Source organism: Eptatretus burgeri, chromosome 8 (genome assembly GCF_056783735.1).
Source record: "Eptatretus burgeri isolate ZD-2024b chromosome 8, Ebu_testis_v1, whole genome shotgun sequence".
NCBI classification, from domain to species: Eukaryota; Metazoa; Chordata; class Myxini; order Myxiniformes; family Myxinidae; genus Eptatretus; species Eptatretus burgeri.
In genome coordinates, this window is record NC_140968.1 from 14,927,059 (window position 1) to 14,939,100 (window position 12,042).

Genomic DNA, 12,042 nt, shown 5'->3' on the forward strand with positions numbered 1-12,042 from the left:
CAGGGGCAGCACTTGGCGAGACAGCGCACAACAACCTCGTGTGGCCAACCGGAAGTGGCTTTCATATTGCAGATATCTATTCCTCGTGACATTATCTCAACCTGATTAGATTACGGCTATGATTGGCTGATTTCTGTTGTCATGGCCACCATCTCGATAACTTGGCTTGTGTACGAAATTTTGGAGCCTCTTCTTGGCTTGTGTCTTGTTAAATAGGGTGTGTGTGTGTGTGTGTGTGTGTGTGTGTGTGTGTGTGTGTGTGTGTGTGTGTGTGTGTGTGTGTGTGTGTGTGTGTGTGTGTGTGTGTGTGTGTGTGTGTGTGTGTGTGTGCGCTACACAAAAGGCAGGGAACCTGGAGTATCATCTCCTCGATTTGTTTCCTTCTCTCATTCGAACCATACTTTACCCCCTTTATGTCCATCCCTTTACTCATTCATAGTTTTGTGAATAACTTTTTGGGACTTTTTTCCTTGATGTCAAGCCATACCTGAAGGCAAGGAACAGGATGAGGGCGAGAATGAGAGCAGCCAGTGAGAGTGAGTAACCAACTGTGTACATTATTCGGAACGACTCCATGAACCGCTGAGTCTTAACCTGTAGGCAGGAAAGAACATTCAATGCACAATAAATCATTTATCCTTCACTGTCATCCTCTATGACGTCACAAATACTATTTTATAATTGTTGAACTGCGATTCTTGTTGTTACGATGAGACCTCTGAATCATCTCAAAAAACGACAATGGGACATGATTTGAGAAATCCTTACTCACGAAACATCACTGCCGTGAAAATATCAAACACCAAGGAGATGTTCAACAACGACAAAGGATGGACAATTGTGTGTTACTTACTGTTATGAGCTAAGGGTGAAGCTGATTTTACAACGTAGGAATGTGAAAACGACTTTTAAATGCTTTATCACACTCTCATGTACTTGTATCGTCGAAGTCCTGTGTTTGTCGGCTCGTCTGAATGTTGTGTTTCTTTCAACGCACAAAGTGTTTGAGAGGTTCAGGAGTGGATGTTGACTTTCTCTGGCTAGAGAAACTTTAATCCTGAAAAATGTGGGCACTGGAGGGTGACTGCACTTTGGATCCGGCCTGATGGGGGAAGCAATGACCCCGGGCATGCAAGAGATTCTGTCCCGCACGTCCTACATGGGCAGGAACAGCGAGCTGAAGAAAAGTGGAGCTGTTCCATCGGCTATCACCATTCAGGACCCACTCTGGAAGTGATCCCAGCCAATTTGGAATGAAAAGCGAAGAGGACCCGTGTAATTTAGAGGAGATGGGAGATGGTACAGTTTGAGTATATCGTTTATGTTCAAGCATTTCAGGGAGGTTGGTGCCGCTGGGTGTTGTAGAAGGCAAAACTTTTGCATCCACCAGTGATTCAAGAGCTGCTGAGATCCGGGCCGCGGCTCGCGTTTAGTCTGATCGCTCTTCTGTGCACATGGTCATTTCGTTCTGAGCAAGTCTGGCTCTGGAGGCATGTCGGGGTCTGCCCGGAGTGTTGATCCAGTGCTAGGTCCCAATAAGTGAGATGATACTATTTGTTTTTCCCCACATTATCTCGCTTGTCTGCCCCCCCCCCCCCCCAAACACCGTGCTCAGACTCTGAAACATTGTTCTTGGGGAGAGCTGTTGAAGCTTCAATTGCTCTCATTTTCCCCTTTTTGCCACTTGCGGGATTAATAGATTTGCTCAATTGGACTTAACTGCAATCGATATACTGCTGCTCGACCATTTGAACGAGCTTGCCATGCGTGGTCAACCGTTTTCCTGACAATTTTCCAGACTACCTTGCTGGATACTAGATACCCTTTCGTAAGATCCCAATTTCAGACAAGAACCACGAAAAGCTCCCAACAGTAGACCATGAAGGCCAATAATGGACCCATATTTCAGATACACAAAGGGATTGATTCATGGTAAAAAAAAAACCCTCCAATAATTGGAATGTGGAACCAATCATGACAGCAGTTCAGACCATTAAAAGGGAGGCAGTCATGCAGACAACGACTTGTTTCATCCCCACTTTTTGCTGTGTTTGAGCTTGTATCCAGATTGTTCACCCCCTGTGTCCTCCCCACTCCCTTTGATCCCATTCCTCCACCATGCCCATTCTTCCTCAAAGTGTCTCTCTACTCTGCTGTTGATGCGAGTCTTTTCCACATACCTCTACCGGGCTGAACAGTTTACTGTTTATGTCCACTGGTAAGACGGGTCTATACCTGGACCTGAACCAAAATTGAAACGATTTGGTCTTGTCACCTACCCAAAACATCCACCGAGTTTTGTCATAAATCATCCGCAACTTTTTGAGACATCATAATACATATCGTTTCTGGCACCATCTCTCAATGGTGAAAAGTCACTTAATCTAATATACTAGTACGTTCCCGTATGTGCGTGGCCATACGTGCAAAAAAAAAAACTTTCAAACCACGTGCCAGAAACAACCACAAGGCCGTTCCTTCGCTCTTGCGTGCCCGTACGTGCGTGGCCGTATGTGCAACCCCCCCCCAAACTTTCAAACAACCACACAGGCCATTCCTTCGCTCTCGTAAACGACGACTGGATTGGGCCATTGTGTTTATCAAGAAATGCGCATAAGAAATCGAGAAATTATTCGAATACATTAAGTCATCACTATCCGGAAGTGGTGCGTGCCTGTACGGAATGTTCACATTCATTCCACGAATTATCGCTTGCATTGAAGTAACAACTGCTGTGATAATCACACACACAGAGTTAATTAAAATCCAAATTAAAATCAAGTTTACCTCCCTGTATTTGCTTGCCGTGACATTCGCTGCCATTGACCATTGCCACTCCTACGCTACGGTAACTAAGGCGCCCTTTCCCCATCGGCCACGCCTACGCAGCAACGTGTCCTGTCATTGGTTGGTAAATAAATGGCCATAACATGGGAACCACTTGTCCGATTAATATCAAACCTTGAACAGGCACATCCACAGGGCCCCAGCAATATACCTGGCAAGTTTCAATTAGATCGGACCAGTGGTTGTCGAGAAACAACGGTCACAGACACACACACACACACACACACACACACACACACACACACACACACACACACACACACACACACACACACACACACTGCTGGAATTATAGATAGATAAAGCTCATTCCAACCACTGACTCACTGAATGACATAAAAGATCAGTACCTTCCGGGTGATGAAGAAAGCTGAAATTTTGTGTGCCGACGGACATCGAAGACGATACACCAGGAAAAATCACAGAGCCGTTGGAAAGCATCCATAGATGAAAATTTTAAATAAATAAAAATAAATAAATGGAAAAAAGAAATGAAAAAAATGCAGGTGAGCGATCCGAGACGATGGGGAGGCACAGTTCGTTATTGTTTACAATGTATAAGCATACCAGTAAATTAAAAAAATTATCATATTTGAATTTGGATCTTCACCGAAATTGAATCAATTCGTCCTTGTCACACACACAACCTGTCCACCAAAGTTCGTCCGAATCCGTCGATAACCTTTTGAGATATCCAGCAGACAAACAGAGGACAATTCCGTTGATATCCCTTTGAGATGTCGAGCAGACAAACAGCAGATAAACAGACAGACAGACAAGGATGAAAACAACACCACCAAAATCCACCACATACACATCTAACGAAAAAACGTTAATTGTAGTCTTAAAAAAAAAATACTTGAATCACTCAGTAAGACACTCATTTTTAAATGAGGATAGTGGGAAAGGATGTTTCATAATGTGGTACAAGATCCAGTTTGTAACGAATCAAGCGGAGTTCAGTTATATATTTTTAATTGACATCAATATTTAAAAAGCGACGGCAGATGAGAATCGTGTGAATGTAACGGAGATAGAATGTGGTACTACATATTATGCCCTGTGTCCATTACAGGGGCCTTGTGGCTCGGGGGAAACTTGGACCGTCGTACCCTCTAGGCACTCACATCTTCAAGCTCTGTCTGGTTATCACTGCACTGCTGGGCATCCATCCAAGGCAATCCATCTGCATCCAAGACCCAGTTTCCATCCATGCCACAGCGCTGGTACACCACTCCGTCACGTACTGGAGGAGTACAACGGAACGTCAGCAGAAAGTCACATTCTGGGTAATTTTACGAATCGAATGTAACTTTTCATCAGGGGGAGGAATGAACTCCGAATGCTATTTTTTATTGGTTTACATCAATAAATTATTAAATGCCAATAATGTAAAATCGATGAGTTTTTCTGGTGATAGATTGGGTTAAGGTAGTTAGTAGGGCTGACGTGGACATTAAGCATGAATATAACATTACTGCAGTGACGAGAGGTCTAACCTGTGTCGTACCATGGTAGGTACCACGGACAGGAGACGTTTATCAGGAAGCCAGCATCGCCATCTGGCCAACAGGCGAATTCGTCAAAGGTACGATTACAAAAAAGACCTGTTGACAACACGCGTAAAACACTGATTAAAAAAACAATAACCTGCGAGTATAATATTGCACAATCAAAACGAAAATTACCTACACATAAACACAGCGTACACATACACATACACATATACAGGGTGTCCCCAAAAAAGGACCTTGTGAGACAGAGGATTCCGAGTTAGGGACTGCCTTTGGATCTGAACTTTGAAATGTGGTTTGCCCAAGAAAGTTTGTGGCTGATAGTGAGACCTGCAAGTCTGAATGACTGAACTTCTGAACTTCTTCAAGAGGATTGTTATAGTCTAGCGGATAACCGCAATATTTTAGAGGAATTGTTTAAATCATGATGGAATCATAAATATTGATGTAATAAGTACTTTATGTTGCGTAGATTCAAATAAAAGGAAGACCCACCTGGTGTGTTGTACGCGATTGGAAAAAATGGATTTTTGAAATGCATGACGGATATTTCTTCCAAATGAACAAAACCAGAAGAGTAATTAATAAATCGTAAATTTGAAAGATGTTTTAATAATCAAATTATATGATCGAGTTCATACCAGAAAGTGCAGAATTGATTAAATCTTACAGTTCCCGTCGTGTGCTGCCTTTTTGGCTGCTGGTTGCGTCGTTGGTTTGAGCACGGCTATGCCACTGATGCATTTAGGGTTAGAGTTAGTGCCCTGTTACCAGTACACTGGTGCTCATTTTGCCGACCTCACGACCTCGGAAGGATGACAGCCAGAATTCAGTGGAAATTTGGGGATCGAACTCAGGACTCTAGGATCTCAAGCCACTACTCTAACCGCTAAGCCAACACCAGGGTGGTAAACTTACAGTAGAACTTCCATAAATTAAGACAACACCTGTTTCTGGCACCATGACAAATGACATAAAAATGTGACAGGACAATATTTTTTTTAAAACTTAGCTATTTCATTTCATTACTTCAATTAATATCCATTCCAGAATGTTCTATTGCATCTAAATGTGGTGAAATTCAGGGTGGGGGGCAGAGAAACTGAAATTTTTGAGACTCAGTAATTGAATAAACATTTTGTATTTGCCAAATTACAAAGATGCCATTTTAAAGTACACAGCATGCCATTTATTTCTTGAAGATCACATCCTCGAGTCTTCCACACGTTAGTAGTGGACTTCGTTAGTGCTTTGACATTCAGTTTATTAAATTAGATCAGACTTTTTTTTTCCACATCGAAACCCACAACTTCCAAGTGAAAAACAAATTCTATAAATTTCAGAAAATTAATTAAAAATACAAAACTAGAATATCTTGGTTGGATAAGTGTCCACCCTCCTTATAATAGCAATTGTAAATTAGCTCAGGTGTAACCAATCACCTTCAAAATCACACACCAAGTTAATTGGCCTCCACCTGTGTTAAATTGTAGTGATTCTGATTATTTCAGAATAAAATCAGCTGTTCCTTTGGGTTTCCTCCGTTGGGTAGTGCATTCCACAGCAAAGACTCAACCATGAGCACCAAGGAGTGTTCAAACGACCTCTGGGATCAAGTTGTGGAAAGGCACGGATTAGGGGATGGGTATAAAAAATATTACAAAGGCCTTGAATATCCCTTGGAGCATAGTCAAGACAATCATTAAGAAGTGGAAGGTGTATGGTACCACCAATATTAAGATCAGACCATCCCTCCAAACTGGATGACCAAGAAAGGAGACTGATCAGAGAGGACACCAAAATGCCAATGGCAAGTGTGAAAGAGCTACATGTCTTTATGGCAAAGACTGATCACTGTGTGCATGTGACAAATATATCCCAAGCACTCCACAAGTCTGGCCTGGACGGTAGGGTGGCAAGAAGGCAGCCATTACCCCCCAAAAAGCCCACATTGAGTCCCGTTTGAAGGAGGCAAAGACACCACTCGAGATTCTGAAGCCATGTTGCAAAAAGTTTTGTGGTCTGACAAAAGCAAGATGGAACTTTTTGGCCTAAATGCATAAATCACCCAAAGAACACCATCCCTACTGTGAAGCATGATAGCGGCAGTATCATGTTATGGGGATGTTTCTCATCAGCAGGGACTGGGGCACTTGTCAGGACAGAAGGGAATATGGATGGAGCAAAATATAGAAACGTCCCAGAGGAAAACCTGCTGCCCTTTGCAAGAAACCTGAAATTGGGATGGAAGTTCACCTTTAAGCATGACAACAGCCTGAAGCACACAGCCATAGTTACACTGGAATGGCTAAGTAACAAAAAGATAAATGTCCTTGAGTGGTGCAGTCAATGTCCCGACCTAAATCCAATTGAAAATCTGTGGCATGACTTCAAGAAAATCTTGCTGTCCATCAACACTCCCCACGCAACTTGACTGAGCTTGAACAGGTTTGTCCAGAAGAATGGGCAAGTATTGCCCAATCAAGGTGTGTGAAGTTGGTAGATACCGCTCCCAACAGACTCAAAGCTGTTCAAGGTGCTTCCACCAAGTATTAACTCAGGAGGCTGGACACTTGTCCAACCAACATATTCTCGTTTGATATGTATGATTAATTTTCTGAAGTTTATAGAATTTGTTTTTCACTTGGAAGTTGTGGGTTACGATGTGTAACTAAAGGTGGAAAAAGGCTGATTTAAGGCAATTTAATTCCAAGCTATAAGGCAACAAAAGGTGAAAACTTTGAAACGGGGTGCACACTTTCTATCGGTACTGTATTTCACGAAACATGATGTTTCAGACACTCATCAAGTGAATACTGCGTTATATTTATTTTTTGACACCTAATCCCAACATGGCTAATGTTGATAATTTTACTACTTTCAGGAGATCGAGGCAGAGTGGAGGAAGTGCTCCGTAAATTGGATGCTGGATTAATTAATTATTTTCTTTTATAAAGTATTAACGCCAACATGACTCTTGATGCTCTGTTATATTTGTTTCAGGTCCTTGTGATAGGGTGGATGAAATACTCACACCAGAAGTCTAACAATGGCAACGAGGTGCACGATAGTTTCTTCTCAACCATCTACTAGTGGTGCTGGTGCCACTACTCAAGTGTTTCCAACTGACTGGAGCTCGTGTGCTTTGTGCCAGGAACTTACGGAAGAATCACTCATTTGCCCAGCACATTCTCTACAAGCCAAAGCTATGTTTCAGGATATGAGAACTTGGATGCGTCGCTCTAAAACATCAATATGTCTGGACTTGACGGTCGGTAGTGGAATTAAACAGACCTTGACACCACACAAGGCATCGTGGTACAAGTCATGCTTCAACAAATTTAGCACGTTGAAACAACAGAGAGCATTGAAACAAAAATCAGAAGTTATTTCAGAGGAGATAACTGGGCGTAGTGGCATGCGCCTGTAATCCAGCTACTCGGAGGCTTGGGTTGGAGGATCGCTTGAGGACGGGCACTCTGTGCTGGGCCGTGCTATGAGAGGGTGTAGGGCAGCCCGGAATCATAGTGAAACCCAATCCTTGTCCCTGTGTCGTAAGAGGCGACCAGGGTTGCGTCAGGAAGGGCATCCAGCGTAAAACCTGTGCCAAATCAGTATGCGGATCATAACGGATGATCCGCTGTAGCGACCTCTAACGGGAGCAGCCGAAAGAAGAACAACATTTCAGAGGAGATAAGTCCAGTTAGCCTGGTGTTGGCTTAGTGGTTAGGTGGTTGGCTTGGGACCTTAGGGTCGTGAGTTCAAGCTCCTGGCAGCAGTTGAATTCACACCAAATGGGGTTGACTCAGTGTGTCATCCTTCTAAGGTCAGTGAAATGAGTACCAGTGTACTGGAGTAATACCATTTGGGGTAACCTGCATTGGAGAGGTGACCAGTCCAGGACTGTACTCCTTAGCCACTGAAACTGCCTCAGCAACCCTGTGTACCTTTGTGGCACCAAAATAATTACATTGGTATTATTAAGCCCAGTTAAAACTCGATCTGTTCAAGGGGGCGATTCAATGTAAACCTGCAAGTGACAAAATTTGTTTATTTTGTGATGAAACTGGAGCGGACATGCAGAGAGCATCTACGACAGATATTGACGGGAAAGTGCGGTGGTATGCCATCAAACTTCAGGAGACAAAACTACTGGCTTGACTGGCCATGGGTGACATGCAGAAAGCATCTACGACAGATGTCGACTGGAAAGTGCGGTGGTATGCCACCAAACTTCAGGACACAAAACTACTGGCTCGATTGGCCATGGGTGACATGCAGAGAGCATCTACGACAGATGTCGACCGGAAAGTGCGGTGGTATGCCACCAAACTTCAGGACACAAAACTACTGGCTCGAATGGCCATGGGTGAAATGCAGAGAGCATCTACGACAGATGTCGACCGGAAAGTGCGGTGGTATGCCACCAAACTTCAGGAGACAAAACTACTGGCTCGACTGGCCATGGGTGACATGCAGAGAGCATCTACGACAGATGTCGACCGGAAAGTGCGGTGGTATGCCACCAAACTTCAGGAGACAAAACTACTGGCTCGACTGGCCATGGGTGACATGCAGAGAGCATCTACGACAGATGTCGACCGGAAAGTGTGGTGGTATGCCACCAAACTTCAGGAGACAAAACTACTGGCTTGACTGGCCATGGGTGACATGCAGAGAGCATCTTCGACAGATGTCAACCGGAAAGTGCGGTGGTATGCCACCAAACTTCAGGACACAAAACTACTGGCTCGACTGGCCATGGGTGAAATGCAGAGAGCATCTACAACAGATGTCGACCGGAAAGTGCGGTGGTATGCCACCAAACTTTAGGACACAAAACTACTGGCTTGATTGGCCATGGGTGACATGCAGAGAGCATCTTCGACAGATGTCAACCGGAAAGTGCGGTGGTATGCCACCAAACTTCAGGACACAAAACTACTGGCTCGATTGGCCATGGGTGACATGCAGAGAGCATCTACGACAGATGTCGACCGGAAAGTGCGGTGGTATGCCACCGAACTTCAGGACACAAGACTACTGGCTCGACTGGCCATGGGTGCAATGCATGCCATTGATGCTGATTATCACAACAATTGCTTCGTTGGACTTTACAACCGGTTCACACAGACTCACAAACGTTGTGAATAAAACGCTAGTCGTGACTCCCTGGAGGGCATTGCTCTTGCTGAACTTGTATCGCACACAGAGGAACCCAGAATGGCTGATGACGTTCATGTATTTAAATTGTCGCACTTAGTGAAACTCTATACGTCTGGACTACGCCAATTAAATGCTTACATTCCAGGCAGAGTGAATTATATTCAGCTGAAAAGAACGACTTATTTCAAAAGCCTCACTCCAAATCACTCCATCAAGGTCGAGATGTACTGCGAGGCTTCAAAGAAGATATTGGTGCTGCTTTAAAGTTTGCATCTGTTAACAGTGATGACGATGAAGCTATACTTTTGGCAAAGACAGCTCGTATTATCCGTAGAGAAATGCTTGCCAAAAAAAACAACACTTTGATGGAACCCTCAGCTCAGAATGTCAGCAAAATCCAGTGCCTGATTTGCTTCTATCACTCATTAACATGGTACCAGATGGAACACGTATCACAGACAAAACTGGCTATGAAAGTGTTAGTACAAGTGCGGCACTTGTTGTTTCAGAACCGGTAATTTTTAACCGTGTAAAGAATGTGAGAACTGGATCCACAAAATCCATCATCATGTCGGTAAACAAACCCCATTACCACTACACATTGGTTCAGCAGTTCATACTCATGGCAGGCAAAGATTTCCAGTGGACAAACTCTATCGATTGTGTCTCTCCACTTCCTATGACCGACTTCACAACTACATGATGTGAAAAGGTGATCAATGTAAAACAAGCATATCTTGCAATATCTTCCTACAATGTAATGTACTCGTTTATCTTCAGAAACATCCATTTAAGTTTTAATAAGACATTTTTAGCTCGCCTGTTCGAAGAACAGAGAGCTATAGCGACACCCCCGGCGTGAGCGTCAGCGTGAAAACGTTAAAGTTTTTGGTGCAAGTTATTTAGAAGCTTGCCATTTATTTAATATGTGTACTCGGATGCTGATATTTCGCATGGAGGTTCCTTTGGGGTATATTATTGATGTAGTGAAGTTGAAATTAACAAATGATTTCAAAATTATTAAATTTTTGATCTGTTTTGAACTTAACTTTTTTGTAGCACATCAACGTTAAAGTTTTTGGTGTAAGTTATTTAGAAGCTTGCCATTCATTTAATATGTGCATTAGGATGCTGATATTTGGCATGGAGGTTCCTTTGGGATATATTATTGATGTAGTGAAGTTGAAATTAAAAAAAATTTCAAATGTTTAAAATTTTTGACCTGTTTTGGACTTAACTTTTTTGTAGCACATCAACATTAAAGTTTTTGGTGCAAGTTATTTAGAAGCTTGCCATTCATTTAATGCGTACTAGGATGCTGATATTTGGCATGGAGGTTCCTTTGGGATATATTATTTATGTAGTGAAGTTGAAATTAACAAATGATTTCAATTTTTTTTTAATTTTTTGACCTGTTTTGAACTTAACTGTTTTGTAGCACATCAACGTTAAAGTTTTTGGTGCAAGTTATTTTTTAGAAGCTTGCAATTCATTTAATATGTGTGCTAAGATGCTAATATTTGGCATGGAGGTTCCTTTGGGGGTATACTATTGGTGTAGTGAAGTTGAAATAAAAAAATAATTTCAAATGTTTTAAATTTTTGACCTGTTTTGAACTTACCTTTTTAGTAGCACATCAACGTTAAAGTTTTTTGTGAAAGTTATTTTTTAGAAGCTTGCAATTCATTTAATATGTGTACTACGATGCTGATATTTGGCATGGAGGTTCCTTTGGGGGTATACTATTGGTGTAGTGAAGTTGAAATAAAAAAATAATTTCAAATGTTTGAAATTTTTGACCTGTTTTGAACTTACCTTTTTAGTAGCACATCAACGTTAAAGTTTTTTGTGAAAGTTATTTTTTAGAAGCTTGCAATTCATTTAATATGTGTGCTAAGATGCTAATATTTGGCATGGAGGTTCCTTTGGGGGTATACTATTGGTGTAGTGAAGTTGAAATAAAAAAATAATTTCAAATGTTTTAAATTTTTGACCTGTTTTGAACTTACCTTTTTAGTAGCACATCAACGTTAAAGTTTTTTGTGAAAGTTATTTTTTAGAAGCTTGCAATTCATTTAATATGTGTGCTAAGATGCTAATATTTGGCATGGAGGTTCCTTTGGGGGTATACTATTGGTGTAGTGAAGTTGAAATAAAAAAATAATTTCAAATGTTTTAAATTTTTGACCTGTTTTGAACTTAACTTTTTTGTAGCACATCAACGTTAAAGTTTTTTGTGAAAGTTATTTAGAAGCCTGCCATTCATTTAATATGTGTACGAGGATGCCGATATTTGGCAGGGAGGTTCCTTTGGGGTATATTATTGGTGTAGTGAAGTTGAAATTAACAAATGATATCAAATATTTTTTTTAATTTTTGACCTGTTTTGAACTTAACTTTTTTTGTAGCACATCAACGTTAAAGTTTTTGGTGCAAGTTATTTTTTAGAAGCTTACCATTCTTTAATGTGTACGAGGATGCTGATATTTCGCATGGAGGTTCCTTTGGGGTATAT

At 41.8% G+C, this 12,042-nt stretch overlaps 2 protein-coding genes across 7 annotated transcripts in view; one reads left to right on the forward strand and one right to left on the reverse strand.

The window, feature by feature from the left end:
* The window catches only part of LOC147021167 (glucagon receptor-like), a 79,825-nt gene that overhangs the window by 30,997 nt on the left and 36,786 nt on the right, over window positions 1-12,042 (reverse strand). For all 5 annotated transcript variants that reach the window (XR_015060725.1, XR_015060724.1, XM_085891012.1 and 2 more), the window contains 3 exons: window positions 4,347-4,454; window positions 3,975-4,093; window positions 488-594 (listed from right to left, as the gene is read on the reverse strand). Coding sequence is in view for 3 of the 5 variants with exons in the window: in XM_085891012.1 (XP_085747138.1) it covers window positions 488-594; window positions 3,975-4,093; window positions 4,347-4,454 (334 nt within the window). In the remaining 2 variants the exon portion in view is untranslated. The remainder of the gene's footprint in view (window positions 1-487; window positions 595-3,974; window positions 4,094-4,346; window positions 4,455-12,042) is intronic.
* Window positions 7,187-12,042, forward strand: part of LOC147021169 (uncharacterized) — a 32,706-nt gene continuing 27,850 nt past the window's right edge. For both annotated transcript variants that reach the window (XM_085891015.1, XM_085891014.1), the window contains exon 1: window positions 7,187-10,239. In XM_085891015.1, the coding sequence (XP_085747141.1) occupies window positions 8,422-9,624 (1,203 nt within the window). In that variant the 5' untranslated portion in view covers window positions 7,187-8,421 and the 3' untranslated portion in view covers window positions 9,625-10,239. The remainder of the gene's footprint in view (window positions 10,240-12,042) is intronic.